Genomic DNA, 17401 nt, shown 5'->3' on the forward strand with positions numbered 1-17401 from the left:
GATTATTCTAGCTGCTTTTATCATATATTAAATAATTCTTCCTTGTTCTCCCCCCCCCCTCTTTTTTCTCAATCCAAGCAAAAAATAAGTTCAGATTTCAATTTGACTTTGAATTTCAGTATCTTCACTACTGTATCATGTATTTCTCTTTACAACTCAGTGGAAGTCACTTCTAAGCAGAAATGGCCTTTGTGTCAGTGGGGCACTAAATCTGTTCCAGATCTTAGCCTGAATTTTAAAAGAGCTATCCAAGGTGCTGAAACTTATCATACTGAAAAATAGATTCAGCACTTTGGATAGCTTCATTAAAGGTTGGGCTCAAACCTGGAGCAGATTCACTGCATACTGACTTGGGAGCCACTAGCTGCCACATTGTATAGTACTGCAATGTAAATTGCACTTTGTGAAATCCTTAATAAGGCTGGTAATAAGTCTTTAAAGACTGATTATGCTGTGAGATCCAGAAAAATAATAATTTCTGCATGTATGAATGGCAGTCAAGCAGGTCCAAGCATTTTTTTAAATAGTATGATAAGCTCCAGGGTGGCTTATATATTTCTAGGTCTCAGACTGGGACTGTGCTTTGTGCATTTGTGATAGAGTGTAAGCATTCCATGCCTGCTTATGGGAGAGAGATTACATGGTGTACATGCTGGAACTGCTTGCCAGTGCTAGATACTGAAACCCAACCTTTGCTAAATAACAAGGGCACACAGTAACTTCATCCCCCTTCCATGTCTGTTGATGAACCAAGTGCAACAATATTTCAAGTGAATGCTCAGCTAAGGGAAGGTCAGCTATTTTTGGATGGCCACACCTACTAAGGGAAGTACTGCAAAATTCCTCTATGGAGTCTCCTAAAATAGAAATCCCTGTCCATTTGTTACGTTTCACTTTAATGAGACACAAATCAAGCAACAGCAAGTGGAAAATCAAGTGGGAAAACCCACCAAGAATTTTTTTTAAAAAACTGTGATGATTACCTTTTCTCAAGAGAACCTCCAGGCCATTGGTGTAATTCTCTGCTAATTTTTTTGGGAGGAGATTTTCCCCAAAACCCTTTATTGAAAACACATATTTTTTGAAATCAAACTAACAATGAAATTGAGTGTTGGGATATTTTTTGGTGGTTTCTTTGGAGCTCTTGGAATTTTGTTCTTTTTGGTTGCCTTTGGAACTGACTATTGGCTTCTTGCTACAGAAGTTGGAAGGTGTTCTGAAAGTCTGAATGATACCATGGTTTGTATATATTTTTATTCCTCTGAATGACATCTTACAGTAGTATCAAATATGTTTATTACTCACCTAGAAATATCACCCGTTTATGTGTAAAACTCAGTTATGAGTACCTTTAACACATAGATTCTGATTTGGTCAGATATGTTCAAGAAGAGCAGAGAGAGTAAGGAGATATTATGGCTCTTCACATAAATGCATGACTTTTTCTTTATTTCTTTGAATGTAAATATTAACATGCTTTGATTTGTCTGTCAGCTATGGATGTCTACATTTGCAAAATTGGAAGCAATGAATGTAGCCCTGGTTGAATAGTAATCTCTGTGTTTGTTTTCTGTAGGAAGAGAAAATTACTTTCCACCATGAAGGTTTCTTCTGGAGGTGTTGGTTTGATGGGAAGGTAGATGACAATGCTAACAGTATGTGGAAGTTTTGGTATAGTAAGTATCCTTCTTTCATAAGAGTCTAGTTTTATGTAGAATGGGTGCTACTCTATGCCTTGTCTTGATAAATTATATTCACTTGGGAAATTCTGTTTGTATAGGGCTGCATTCTGCTTTACTCAAACATATTTCTACTCCCACAATGGGACTGTGAATTCCCTTCATCCCTGCCAAATCTGTAAAGATATCTATAGGGTTGGGGTCTGCAGAGGGAAGGGGAATCCTTTTGGCTGGCAGAGATCATTCTGTTGGAAGACAAAATTTGAAGCAACCCATAATGTCACCAGCTAATGAAGGTACTATATTGCAATTATCCAGTCATATATTTGGAACTACTAGAATATTTTAGTTTGCAGTGCTCCATAAATAAATTCATTGCTCCTTGGCCCTCAAACAGCTGGCACATTAGCTCCAAAATGTTGGGCTTCTGCATGGGCCTTCAGAACATTGTAAAGAAGAAAGGCTGTCCCTAGTGTGCTTTGCCAAATGCCTTAAGAACTTGTGCAGATGCATTCTGCAGATGCTCACATGAGAGTTCTTTATAACAGGTGCTCTGCATGATCCACATGCTTCTGCTTGTGCAAGAAGTTGCACAAATTCCTGAACAAGTGAAAGAACACGATTAGATTTCATTTCACATTCTCAAGAACTTTGATTTACAATTTTGATTTAGAGAGTGCTTGGAAATGTTACTTTTTGGAGACGACAACTATTATGTGGGCTGGAGGACTCTGGGAGTTACAATCCAAAAAGTGTTCCAAGGTCTAGATTTGGCTTGTAAACCTGACAACAAGCATGTCCTATTTGATTATTATTATTGTAAAATCCTGTTTTTTTCTGTGCACTCTACTGATATTAGTACTACTACTAATCATGAAAAACATGGTAAACAAACATATAGTATATGTGTTCTTTGTAGTGCTTGGGAAGTCTAGGTGTGGAGCGCCGGCATTTCATGTACTTCTGTGGAAATTCAAGACCACAGTTTAACAATTTGTTCTTGTTTTTCAGTGAACCAATCACCCTCTAAAAACTGCACCCATGCCTATCTCTCTCCATTTCCTCTCCTACGAGATGAGTACAATTCAACTGCCTATAATTCTGCAGTTAGTAAGTATTTTCTTGTTCACTGGTATGTGAATAGAGCTATCTGTTTAATAACGTGCAGGCTGGTTGCTGCTGAAAACAAGTTTCTGCCCTAGATGGATCATAATCTGATTTATTAATACTTGTGTTTTTCAGTGGAGAACTTTATGATACTTCCAAATATGCTTATTTAGTCAGATATAATTCCCACTGGCTTCAGTTAGGTTTATTCTTTAGTAGATCATATGAAAACCATGTGATAGGGTCACGAAAAGTCAGAAATGACTTGAAGGTACACTACAACAAAGGTATTCACAAGATTATGTTAGAGACCTTCAAAACTCTTCTTCTAGGCTTTACAACACAGAACAAGGATTGGAAATCTGTGCCCCTTAAGATGATCTTGGACTACAGCTCCCATTTTCCCTGGCAACAGACCATGTTGGCTGTGGCTGATGGAAGTTGGAGTTCACCAGTATTTCAAGAGTCACATGTTCCCACTCCTGGTATACACATATAAGAGATTTAGTTTTTCACAGAGCACACCATTATGTTTTCATATCTGAGAATGGACACTGGACATAATGAAAGGACAGCTTCTCAACTTCAAAGAAAAGCTTTACTTTTTCCAGTATAAATATTGCTGTTCTCATATACTGAATAATTGTTTTCAATAACACTAGAAAGGAGACCAAAGACTATATTTTCTCTGAAACTATAGTGGATTCCAAATTTTGAAAGTTTTTGTCAAAGCTTGTAAATATAACTTCAAACTCCTCCAGCCAGCACGGCCAAAGGCATCCTAGCATGAGAGTTTGAGGAGTGTCAGTTAAAAAAAGCAAAAACAAAAAACTTTGTAAAGCTCTGGTCCTGTTACTTAGGGACTGGCTTATGTATTAAGCTATTCCAATGCTACACTAGTGCAAATTTTCTCTATGTGGAATGTCCATTCTAGACTCAACCTTCTTCTTTCAATCCACATGTTATGAACATACAAGACCAATGATAACAATATGCCCCTAAAGCATGTGGTGACAGTTCAGTTGAGATATGTTTGGTAAAAGATTCCCAGTGTGTATTTGATTCAGATTAGTTCATTTTCACTGGGAAAGCCTTTTTAAAAACATCACACAGTATCCTGTTTCGTATTATGAATTTATTTAAAAACATGAAGAGGTACAGAATGCAATTTAAGATCAGGATGTTTATAAAGAATTACAATGGCCAAAATGGTTGAGGAAAGTGCTTTGCAAATCCTTTCACAGGTTTCAATATCATCTATCATTGCCATGAATTCTTTTCCAAAAAGAATGCTGATTTTTTTCTTAAATCTCTGAAAAGAATGATCATATCTTCTCTTACCAAAGCATTCCCTTTACTTGGGGAAAAATCTATCTAGATCTCCCAATTTTCTCATGAAAAGTTTCAATTAATGTAATTTGGTGTGGAGTAATAGGTTATTTTATACACATATATTGTTCTTATTGATTAGTGCTGTTTCCAGTTGACTCAAAATGCTCCAAAACGTATTTTAATTTCGCTTGCTTGTTAAAAAGGATGATTTGAATATAGACATCTGAGTTTTCTAGTTTATAATGAAGTGTATTTAGCTAGTTATACCTTATTCCAAATTTAAATGAATAAAATTCCTAGTGAGGAAATAGTGGTGAATTACAGATGATATTGAAGATTTCCCAGGCCAAGTCAGGCCCTGTACACTGAGACTTTAGTAATTATAATATGATTGTATTAACTTTGATCTTAAAAGACCTTTCTTCCACAATAATCTGATAAGTGGAATTTAGCAGCATGTTTGTTCTATCTTTTTCTTCAGTGACTAAATTTCCTGTGTGTAATCATTCATTAATCTATTCTAAACAGTCATACTGCTCTGATAGAAAATAATATTTATTATTATTATTAACCTTTATTTATAAAGCGCTGTAAATTTACACAGCGCTGTACATACAATCTTTTTAATTAGACGGTTCCCTGCCCTCAGGCTTACAATCTAAAAAGACATGACATAAAAGGAGAAGGGAAAGGTGGTGGGGCTAGTAGGCTAATACATATAAAGTACATAGCAATACAGGAAATGGTTCAATAAAACAGGCATCAAAAGAACATCAAATAGCAAGTGACAATTATGCAATGCCTGGGAACGCTTCTCTGAACAGGATGGTCTTCAACTCTGTTTTGAAGCTGGTTAAAGAAGTGATGGCCCTTGCTCGTGGGGGAAGAAGGTTCCAGGAGTGAGGGGTAGCAAGTGAAAAGGGGCGAATCTGAGATGGGGCAGAGGAAATACTGGGCTGGGACGGCAGACCTTGACTACCAGAACGGAGGGCCCTGGTGGGAAGGTGAGGAGAAAGAAGGTCTGATAAGTAAGGAGGGGCCAGCCCATGGAGGGCTTTAAACATCGACAGCAGGAGCTTGTACTGAATACGGAAAGGGAGGGGGAGCCAGTGAAGGGATGCCAACACAGGAAAGATGTGGTCAGAGCGGTGGGCAGACATGATAATGCGTGCAGCTGAATGCTGGACAGAAATTAAAGGACGGAGTTGAGAAAGAGGAAGCCTAGCCAGGAGGACGTTACAGTAATCAAGTCGTGAGACCACTAGGGCATGGACCAGGATCTTGGCAGTAGAGGCGGAGAGATATGGTCAGATTTTAGCAATATTGTACAAAAAGAATCTACAAGCCTTGGCTGTGTTCTGGATCTGAGGGATACACGACAGAGAAGAGTCAAAGATAAAACCAAGACTGCGGGCTTGCTGGACTGGTTGAATACAAATGCTGTCCACAGAGACAGAAAAGGAGTGTTGAAGGGTGGGCTTAGGAGGAAAGATAAGAAGCTCCGTCTTGGACATGTTGAGCTTCAAACACCGATGGTGCATCCACTGCGAGACAACTGTGAGACATGATGAAACTTGCTGTTCAAGCCTTGGAGAAAGGTCGGGGGTGGAAAGATACAACTGGGTGTCATCGTCATACAGATGGTAGGAAAAACCAAAAGAGCTAATGAGTTTACCTAAGGACAGTGTGTAGAGAGAAAACAGAAGGGGACCCAGAACAGAGCCCTGGGGAACTCCAACAGATAAGGGAACAGGAGAAGAAGTCTGACCGCCAGCAACCACTGCAAAAGATCTGCCAGACAAATAAGATCGAAACCAGTCGAGAACAGAGTCTGAGAACCCAAGGTCAGAAAGTATATTAACTAGAAGAGAGTGATCAACAGTGTCAAAGGCTGCAGACAAATCAAGAAGGATGACAACAGAGTAAAGGTCATTTGCCTTGGCCAGTAAAAGATCGTTTGAGATCTTGGTGAGGGCTGTCTCTGTAGAATGCCTTGGGCGGAAGCCAGACTGAAAGGGATCGAGGATGGAGTTGGCTTCAAGAAACTCAAGACAGCGAGAAATTTGCTATTATGTCAGGTTAATAATGACATTCTCAAGTCTGAAAAGCCCATGCCCATTTACCTGGGAGCAAGCCCTGTTAGCTCAAAGGGGCTTAACTCTGAGTAGACATGTATGGACCATGGGGTTACTGATACCTGGAAAGTAGCCAGGCTCTGACATATTCACCTTCAGTTTCTTAAGAAGGGCTAATTTCATTGTTAATTATGGTTTAAAGATCTTCATTACAAAGAGCAATTTGATTACATAATATTCATATTTAAATGGCAGTTTCCTATGAACTATTGAAAATGCGCCCTTCTATATTATTTTTAAATGTGCCACTGATGAGAGTTATTTCACAGTAAGGAAGTTGTGAAATAATTATTACAGGGTAATTGATATAATAGAAATATTTGCCTTTGAGGACTTATCTTTTCTTTCCTGTGTCCTCAGTTACCCGTTTTCCAGTGCTGTACTTAGCTTGTAATACAAGAAGTGTGTGGTGAAGAATTTGTCAGCCATGCTTACAATGCATGTGCACTGCAAATTATACATATTCCAAGACTGAAGTGCAGCATATTTCTCAGGGTATTTGTCTTTGCTGCATACTTGGCATTCCATTTCTCTCCTGAATATCTAATGTCACATCACTTTATTCTAACTATAGTAATATTAGGCATAGATAAATGCCTAATAACCACAAATGGATATAGAACCCAATTCCACATTTTATAGCCAGATTGTATATATTTATTTTCTGACATTAAGGTCAACTGAGTTCAAAGAGATTTACTCTCAGGTAAATGTAGATAAGATTGCAGTTCTTATCTGATATAATTAATCTTAGACAGACGTTGTGTTCCTGGTGCCCACTCATCTCTGATAAAGCAGAAACTTGAAACAAGGATTTTCTTCCAAGGTTAATACACACATTGCTTTTAGGCTGAAACTGTCCAAACTTGTGTCGTAACAAGAAGAACCACAGCCAACACAACATGACTGAAATCAAGATCAATATTTCTTCTTAAATTTGGCCCATTCATGATTTGTGCTTGTCCATGCTATGTATTAAATAGGACATTTTAAATATATTAATAATAATAATAATAATAATAATAATAATAATTTTTATTTATATTGTCCCGCCTCTCCCGATGGATTGAGGCGGGATTACCACAGAATTATACAAACACAATGATACTAATAACAGTTATTTAAAATCACAATATAAAACATATCTCATCTAAAAACAATTGGTACAATATAAAAATTTATCACAGCCTGAGGTAGACTCCTAGTCGGGAGGTAGCGAACTTGTTGAATCTATAAAAGATCAGGAGGGTATGCTTGCCGGAAGAGGTATGTTTTCAGCGTCTTTTTGAAGGCGTCCAAGGTGGGAATGAGTCGAAGCTCTTCTGGAAGGTTGTTCCAAATCGTTGGGGCCCTAGCCAAGAATGCTCTCTGGTGAGTAGATGTTCAAGTAGGTTCTTTGCAGATGTTCTGAGAGTGCGGGGCGGATTATGTCGGGAGAGGTGTTCCCTTAAGTAACTCGGGCCCAAGCCATATAGGGCTTTAAATTATATTTGCAAATGGGAATAAAACAATTGTGTTAAAGACAGAGGATTGTATCTAGTGGCTATGCCTTAGTGCATGGCTGGGCAACTCTTGGAGGGGATGGGGAGTTGCATTCCCTCTCCAAGAGAACTTGCTGCTCCCCCTCACAACAAATGCCCTCAAACACCCTCTAGGGCCATTGGGGCAGTGTCACCATGTTTTTGCCCCACTGGCTTGTTTTAGGTCTAAGGAGCATCAACATCATAGAAATAATGTAGTGTGATACCACATTAAGTGTTATAGCTAAATCCTGTGTAATCTACGGATTTGTTGTTTTACAAAGTCTTTATCCTTCTCTGCCAAATAATTTTTGTAAGACACAGGCATGGCAGTTAAAGTGGTACCCAAAAGCATTATTTCTACAGTGTAGATGCACTCCAGGACAAACTTTTTTTTTTACAATAGGAAATGACTTTTAAAACAACAACAACAACAACAACAACCCAATGGAAGCAAAAACAAGGTAAAAATGACCCCACATCCTGTAGAGCGTTATTGTGAGACTTGGAGGCAAAAAAATATTTTGTACCCTGGATGACTCTGGGTACCACAGAATAGTTCTAGTGGCCCATCAAAGTGAAAACTACTTCTGCTTGCCTAAGTCTGCTTCTCATTTTCACCAAGTCCTCGTTAAATTCCTAATGCATCCCTCTATGCCATAAGCCATATTTCAGTTCTGTTCCAGAGAGCTGCCCAGCTTATGGGTATACCTTTTGGAAGGCCAAGGACATATGTAAGTAAGGAGAATAGATGTAGATTAGGTGTCCCAGACTGGAAGTGCATTCTACTAAGGAAAAATCGCCCATAGACATAGCCTGCTGGCAGTGAGAGCAGGGTTTTGGGTTTTGTTTTTTTTAGCTTACAAGCTGTGACATATTTGTAAGAAGCTGATCCTTTTTTGCTTTCAGAAGTCTGAAAAACTAACCACATTGAGTTATGATAAAATACATGTGCACACACAGGCCTGGTACAGACTGGTGCTATGTGCTGGCCTGGGCCAAAAGTAGGGCTTGGGAAAGTGGAGCATCTGCACACTCGCAAGCCCTACCATGCACCATGGACACCATCTTGGTGCCTTGTGCGTCACATCCAAATGGCGCAGCATATGAATGATGTCACAGCGCCACTCCAGGGCACTTACGGTGCCTCAGCAGCAGCAGAGAAAGGAACCATGTTTCGCGGCTCATTTTTCTGGGTGCATCGTTGCCGTGCCATTCGGTTGGCATGGCCACAATCCGGGAGAGAAAGTGGTGGCCTCTTTTCGTCCCTTTCTCCTCATCTGTACAGCCCCACAATTGGTTAAAGTCAAAATAGTCATCTATACTATTGATTGAGAGCTTGCTTAAAGAGTTTACTGGAGAGGTGGACAGGTTTCAGAAGCTGAGGGGGCCCCACACCAGACTCATAGGAACTGACCCCATGCTCTACCTATTCCCTTTTTTTGGCTCCAAATTGGCTGATTGATCCCTGGAGGCCTCTTGGAGGTACAGTTGGCCAATTAATGCAGATAGGCTACTTTAAAAACCAGAAGTTTTCAAAAGCATTGTTTTTAATTTTGAAAAATGACTTGGCCCTCTCTTGGTTTACAGCCATAAAAATGGCATTTTCAGAAAACTGCTTTTTCTACCAACTGTAGGTCTTGGGTAGAGCTAATGGGCCTTTGCTGCCCATTCTGGGCTGAGCCATCCCCAAATAGTTTGCATAACAACATCAATAGCTCACAGCAATATATTGTTGCTTGGAAAATCCATTCTGCTATTTCCCAAGCCCCTTTAAAATTGCTTCTCAGTTCAAAGGGAGTACCGAAGCTCCAGGATGGTGACAGTATATGATGTCATCATCCCAAATAATGAAACCGTCCTGGTGCTTCAACTGTGGGAGCCCTGGCCTAACTACATCACTAGTTGCACACTGATAAGACTAATAAATTTTGGATTCATGCATTCCTCTAACAAAACCTTCAACATGCATAAGAGGGCTACTACCATATTTTGCCAAATGACATGAGGTTCCTACTACAATTTCTTCGAGTCCTCTGATTACATGAATGGCATTACTGAGTAATTTCTTATTCCTGTTGTTGAGAATATGTCCATAGCAGAATTCAGAATTATGTGCAGCTCAGCTATTCCTATCTTCTTGTACTGTTCCTAGCTCCCTTATATTTTTAGATGCAGTTAGTGCTATGACAAGCTGAAGAAAAATCTTGTGGAGTGGGAACTATTCTCAGTTATCCTGTTGCAACAACATAGGGTTGTCAGATCTAAAATGCATAACCTAGTTCAGCTACTATGCTACTATCTTGCATGGTTTGCCTCTGGAAATATCTTGCCTATAAATTTTACCAATATATGTGCTTTTCATAAGGTGGGCACAATTTATATACCTTGTAAGTATTGCACCTAACCTCATGTTTATGCAGTCACAGAAGGACAATTGATAAATAGCTTAATTTACACAAATACATGTGTATAAACGAGGAACTTGGTAGAAACTGAGTATTCAGGGCATCATTTAAGTTTAATTGGATTTATATCTTGCCCACCCAAGGTCTCAGAATCAATAACAATATGCTAATTATTTTACTCTTTCCCTTTCTTTCTCTTACTGTTCTTGCTCATCCAAAGACCTAAAAAAATTTCCATACACCATTCTTTGTAAACAAGCTTCAACATTGCTAAATCATTTTTGAAAGCAAGCTTTGGCTTTGGTGAATCTCTGAGAAGTCTCTGTCTAGGTCCTTGGTTCCTTCCGAGTCTTAATTTTTTTTCGTGGATCATACACTAAAATTCTCAACCTTTGGTCAGTCTCAACTAGAGTAGATCAGTTGAATAAATTGAGAGTTGGATTTAGGCCATAGATATGGATACCATGCACAGGAAAATACAATAAAGAAGAAAAGCTTGGGAAGGTTACCTTTTTGAACAAGAAGTCCTACTGAGTGTGCTTACTGGGGCATTCTGGGAATTGTAGTCCAAAAGGGTAACTTTATCAAACTCTTGTCCTTTATTCTATTTTTCTCTTATTAGCATCTATATACAGAAGACATACCAGCTATGTACAACCTCATACTAACTTTAAATGCACACCTCAGTTTTTAAAGGGCCCTTAGATGTTCAGACAGCATAGGTGTGACTGGCTGCCATGATGGACAAGCCTTCTCAACACTGTAGCTACAGAACAGGGGCTGTATCTGCACTGCAGAAATAATGCAGTTTGACACCATGGCTGCCATGGCTCAGTGCTATGGAATTCTAGGATGTGTAGTTTGTAGTGGCACCAGAGCTTCATTTAAACAGCACACTTCCAAATTGGCCCTAAGCAGCTTTATTTTGGCCTGTCTGTTTGGGTTCTTAGTTCAAAGTGCAAAAATAGTCAGCACTCCTTTCAACAAGGGGAAGAGAAGCAGAGGGGGGGAGAATTTTGCTCTTCTCCGTAGCCTTGAGCAAAAAGCTTACATGTTCTTCCTCATTAATAATTTTTGCCAACTTGACCACACTCTGATGTCTGGCCATACATGTCCTGGTTTCTGTCTATGAAATGTTAGTGTGTATAATGTCTGGCTCTGGGCATTCAGACCATAGAGGTGAAAGATCCCTGGGGACCCTGAAGGATCACCGAGGCTGCATCCACACTGCAGAAATAATCCAGATTGATACCACTTTAAGTACTGTGGCTCAATGCTATGGCATTCTCAGAACTGTAGTTTTGTGAGCCATTTAGCTTTCTATGCCAGAGAGCTCTGGTGCCACAACAAACTGTAATTCCCAGAATTCCATAGCATTGAGCCATGGCATCCAGTGGTGTCAAGCTGGGTTATTTCTGCAGTGCGAATGCAGCCTGAGCTGCTGGTAGAGTGTTTCCAGGCTGTTGTTCCTAGTTGCCAGGGGACAGTATAGCAGCCTGACCTGACAAAAGAGTAAAGGAACTTACTCCATATGTATTAGGTTGTGCTGTGTGAGTGGACTAAGGACTGTCACCTTGATTAAACAACAAGCCATATTCTGGGCTGGGAAGATTCCTCTGAAGGTTCAGTGACAAGGAAACAGCTTTCCAGAAGTCTCAGCAAGCTGGATACATCAAACATCTCCTTTGGGGAAGATTTTGAGGCATTAAATGTGTTTGCACTATTGATGCATTATAAATGTTAAAATGTTACTTTTCATTGTGAAGTCAAAGGCTTTCATGGCTAGCATCCATAGATTTTTGTGGGTTTTTTGGGCTATGTGGCCATGTTCTAGAAGAGTTTATTCCTTACGTTTCACCATACAGCTGCAGACAAGTCTACATAGGGACCACCACCAAACGCAGTGTTCAAACACAAATCAAGGAACATGAGAGACACTGCAGACTGAGTCAGCCAGAAAAATCAGTAGTAGCAGAACATGTTACAAACCATCCTAGGCATAAAATGTTGTTTGAAAACACTGAACTTCTGGACCATGCCAACAACTATCAGGATAGAATGCACAGGGAAGCCACTGAAATCCACAAACACCTGGACAACTTCAGCAGGAAAGAAGAAACCCTTAAAGTGAACAAAGTTTGGCTACAAGTCCTGAAAAACAATAAAATTAAGACTCAGTAAATGCAAATGGGAAACCATCCAGGGTCAGGAGATTCCCAGCAGACACTAATTAAACAGACACTAATCCTCTTTGCATATCCTCCCACCCTGAGGTCTTGCCATCAACAACAGAACAATACACAAATTAACACACAAATCACTCCTCTCCACCCAAGGTCACACAGTGTGTGTGTGTGTGTGTGTATCCAACTCCTTTCCATGCCAGCATTCTCTGAAGATGCCACCCACAGATGCTTGTGAAACATCAGGAATAAACTCTTCTAGAACATGGCCACATAGCCCGAAAAACCCACAAAAATTTACTTTTCATTACTTACTATTATGTTATAACAGTATAAAGGTAAAGATTCCCCTTGACATGAATGTCTAGTTGTAATATATAATAGGGTGCGGTGCTCATCTACATTACTAAACCAAGGGAGACAGTGTCGTCTGTGATCATATAGCCAACATAACTGCACAGAATGCTGTTACCATCTCACCAAAATCGTACCTATTTATCTGCTTGCACTTTTACATGCTTTTGAACTGCTAGGCTAGCAGAAACTTGGATTAGTGGTAGGATCTCACTCCATCAGGTGGCACTTGGGCCTCGAACTGATGACCTTCCCACTGTCAGAATTGGCATCGTAACCACTTAGCCACCATATCTGTCTATAACAGTATACATTTAAAAATAGAAAATGGCCTCAAATGGCCAAAAATCCACCCAAATGACCTGCCAAAACAATATTTTAGAATAATGAGTAACTATGGCACTTTACAGAGTGCCCAAAAAGGGCACTCTGCCGCACCCGTATTTGCTGCATCCGGGAACCGCAGCGGACAAACCGCGCGGTTCCCCATCACAGCAAAAAGAACCCGCAAAAAGCGGGTTCTTTTTACGGCACGGTTATGACGCCGCAAGGCATCAATGGCGCACTTGCGGCGTCATTGCCACGATGTGCGGACGCTAAGTGTGGACGGAAAGGACACCCCTTCCTAACCCTAGTATGTGCCGAGCACGTACTTTTGGGCAATGCGTAACCCGCCTATGACTTGTTATACCAAAAAGTAACAATGGCCTGTTACAGACTGTCCAAATAAAGCTGCTTCAGGTCTCTTTGGAGGTATGCTATTTAAATGATGCATGGGTCCTAAGAGTCCAGAGGTCGCGCCAAAGCCACACTCCATTCCTAAGCACTGGAGTGCAGCTTTGGTGCAGCTTCCAGATACTTAGGATGCATGCATCATTTAAACAGCATACCCCCAAAGAGACCCAAAGCAGCTTTATTTTGGCAGTCTGTAACAGGCCAATATTACAGGTCATTATGTTATTTTATTTTTGAAACTCCCTTCTGCTGGAAGCTATATACCCCCCCCCCCCCCCCGCCCTCCTTTCACCAACAGGGAAAATCTTTTATTTTTAAGTAGGCTTTTAATATTTATTGTGTCCAGTGAGGATTCTTATTGGGGCACAGCTGAATCTTGGGTATGCTTTTAATGGTTTTATATGTTTAACTTTTTAAGGATGTTGAGGATTTTTAAGGACGTTGCATTTTTAACTTTTATATTAATGTGGTGTTTTAATTGTGTTATAAAATAGTATCATTTTATTCTTGTTGTTGCCTTGGATCCAATTTGGGAGAAAGAATATAAATAAAATAAAATAAAATAAAAATAATGTCTTGATGTCCTTGTAATTGCCTAAAAGTAAGATGTTAAGATTAGCACTGATGTCTGCAACTTATTTTTCCATGGTCTGGTGCCACAGGGTTTTACAGTGAAATCCTGTGCATGTCTACGTAGAAATAAATTCTCACTGGGTTTTATAGAGCTTACTTTCAGGTAAGTGGGTATAGGATTGCAGCTGAAACCTTTTGAGTCAATGGGATCTCAGCATATTTGACATGAGCTGTATTTTACTGACTGATCATCTTAGAATGAGCTAGTGCAAAACAGGGTGGGAATGACAGTTCATTTCGCTGACAAGATTTATGATAACCTGATATGAGAAGGTTGAAGCTTTCCATCATGGCTGATGATGGTGCAACAGTTAATTGTAAAAACAGAAGATATTTACTTTTCAGATTGTGAGCATGATAAAACCCTGCTACTGTTCTTTCAATTAAAAATGAACATTTTGTCTTGATTTTGCTAATATATCCTGGTAACAGTGGGGCAGGAAGGATAGCTAAAAAAAGAGCAAACATACAGTAGTGAATTTGGTGGTAGTGTGTGGTGGGAATAAATAAGTTTATACAAATATATCAGTTTATACAAATATAGAAATGCAGTTTTGGGCTCTTCTAGATTAGTTTAAAGAAACATGAGATCTTGCAGTATAGTCTCTTAGCATTTGCTCCTTGTTGTTGCCCCTGTGGGTGTATCCACGCTGCAGAAATAAAACAGTTTGATACCACTTTAACTGCCGTGACTCTAACTTACAGAATCCTGAGTTCTCTAGTTTGGTGAAACACCAGAGCTTTCTGACAACCCGTGCTGAATAATTCACCAAACTACGAATCCCAGGATTCTACAGGATGGAGCCATGACAGTTAAAGTGGTGTCAAACTGCTTTATTTCTGCAGTCTGGCAAGCTTCTATGCCCACTTGTTCCTTTCTACATTCCTTTTTAATGATTCTTGGATCTACACTTGGGCTCTTCCATTTTTTATACTCAATATTTAAAATAAAGCATGGCTTGCTGAAGTGGTCCTATGGCCTGAAGAGCATTTTTTCCTCCCTGAAATCCCCTAGTACAATGTACTACAATGTTGTAGTACAAAAGTGACATTTCACTAATGTGTTCACACAATACACACATGCATGTATGAAGAGGAAGTGAAGCAGGTTACTTTGTTCTGTTATGTCTTAGAATTAAAATGAAATCCACTTGTGTGTGGGAATCAAATGTTGTAGCTGATGCCAGAAACTGCGAGAAAATAATCGAGGACAATAGAAAAATTGTTTAGATATTAAAAAAACAAACAAATAAAAACTTGAGGACAACAGTATCAAATACTGCAACCCACTGTACACTTGCCTCATCTGAAGTAGCATATAGTTTTATTATTGATGTTTTTGAAGAGATGTGGTAGTTTAGTGGTTAAGACACCAATTCTGACGATTGGAAGTTCAGAAGGTTGGCAGTTCAAGGCCAGAGTGCTGTATGATGAGGTGAGCTCTTGTCACTAGTCCCAGCTTCTGCCACCTTAGCAGATCAAAAGCATGCAAATGCATGTAGATAAATAGGTACCACTTCAGTGAGAAAGTTAACAGTGTTCGGTGCAAACATGCTGGCTGCATGACTACTGGAGTAGTCCTCAGACAACACTGGCTCTTTGGCTTAGTAACGGATATGAGCACTGACCCCTACAGATGATTACAACTAGACATTTATGTCAAGGGACTACCTTTACCTTTACCTTTTTCTTTATGTTTTAGGATGAATACAGAATTACAAAATACCCCATGAAATCTTCAGAGATTTCTGTCATGGATTACTGTATTACTGATTCCTACTTTCCCCAAAAGGAGACCTCAAATAAAGCATAATAACCTAGAAAAACAGTACTATAGCTAAACTATAGTATTTTATTATAGTATTTTAATATTACTTTTTGTATATTTTTAGCTATATGTGGCTTCACTTGTATCTCTTATTCTATAAACCACCTTAATTCTATAAACCACTCATGGAAAAAAGGTGAAATATAAATAAAGTGATTGGTTTAAGTACAAGTATAATAATCTAAGGAGTATAAATCTAATCTAAGGATTAGATTTAGAAGAAGGAGGAAGAAACACCAACAATCTAATATATGTGGATGACTCCATACTACCAGCAGAAAACATTATGGTCTTGGAACAGCTACCAAGGAAGATTGAGGAATAAAGTGCAAAGACAGGCTTGCTTCTGAAAATAAAGAAAATGAAAATAAGGACCACAGAGGACCTACATAAATTCAACCTTGACAATGAGGAAATTGAAATAGTTACAGATATCTTGTACCTCAGATCAAGCATTGATCAGAATGGAGACTGCAGTCAAGAGATAAGAAGGAGACTAGGAATGGGAAGAGCAGCTGTGAAAGAACTAGATAAAATATTCTTCTCTTGGCTTTACTTTGCGAACAAAGATTCAGGAAGGATTCATCCGTGCTTTCTACAAGCGCATTGATGACGTTGGATGTATCCTTGGAGCCTGTGCAATGGATTTTTCTGGTGGAGCGCAGCGTGCACAGAACTGGCTTCACCCTTTAAACCAAAGGTTCGACTGCTGAGGCCTTGACAAGCATGGATGGTGGCAGCGAGGTCCTCGGGTCGTAGGTTTGATTAGAGTTTCCTTCTTTTAGATGGTTGACCTTACAGGGTTAGACGAGCACCATCTGCCCAGGTTTGGGATTAGAGTTTTCCTTCTCCTAGGAAGGTTGCCATAAGGCTAGAGAGCCCATCCTGCCCTTTGGCACTCTTGGTCAGACCCTTCAGTTGTGACTTGCCTGGCATGGGAGGCCCTACAGGTGGCTATTATACCACCACCAGCATAGCTCACAACTTCATTAGGGTATGCAAGCCTCTCCCCCACACAGTCGGAGCATAGCTGGAGGGGAATAGGAGGCCAGAAGATGACAGTTAAGGAGGGAGGCGCCTCTTCCTTCAGGCTAGCCCTGGTGGAGCTGGGTTTGCCTGATCATTCCCTCTCCATAAAATATTAAAGAGCAAAGATATATGATTAAGAACTCATCCAAGCCACGGTATTCCATCACTACACTACACTATGGAGAGAGCTGGACAGTGAATAAAGCAGATAAAAAGAAATCAACTCATTTGAGATGTGGTGCCAGAGAAAAGTGCTAAGAATACTGTGGACAGTCAAAAAGACAAACAAATGGGTCATTGGATAGATCAAGCCTGAAATCTCCTTGAAAGCCAAGATGACTAAACTGAGGCCGTTGTACTTTGGCTACATCATGAGAAGGCATAACTCACTGGGAAAGGCAATAATGCTAGGGAAGGATGAGAGTAGCAGAAAGAGAGGAAGACTGTGCGCCAGATGG

General features: G+C 39.8%; 1 protein-coding gene across 1 annotated transcript in view; it reads left to right on the plus strand.

Annotated features, from left to right (window-relative positions):
- Positions 1 to 863: 863 nt before the first annotated feature.
- Positions 864 to 17401, plus strand: part of TMEM182 (transmembrane protein 182) — a 28242-nt gene continuing 11704 nt past the window's right edge. The window contains exons 1-3 of the mRNA XM_042456270.1: positions 864 to 1239; positions 1577 to 1676; positions 2691 to 2789. Of these exons, the coding sequence (XP_042312204.1) occupies positions 1099 to 1239; positions 1577 to 1676; positions 2691 to 2789 (340 nt within the window). The 5' untranslated portion in view covers positions 864 to 1098. The remainder of the gene's footprint in view (positions 1240 to 1576; positions 1677 to 2690; positions 2790 to 17401) is intronic.

This window comes from Sceloporus undulatus, chromosome 3 (assembly GCF_019175285.1).
Source record: "Sceloporus undulatus isolate JIND9_A2432 ecotype Alabama chromosome 3, SceUnd_v1.1, whole genome shotgun sequence".
In the NCBI taxonomy this organism is placed as follows: domain Eukaryota; kingdom Metazoa; phylum Chordata; class Lepidosauria; order Squamata; family Phrynosomatidae; genus Sceloporus; species Sceloporus undulatus.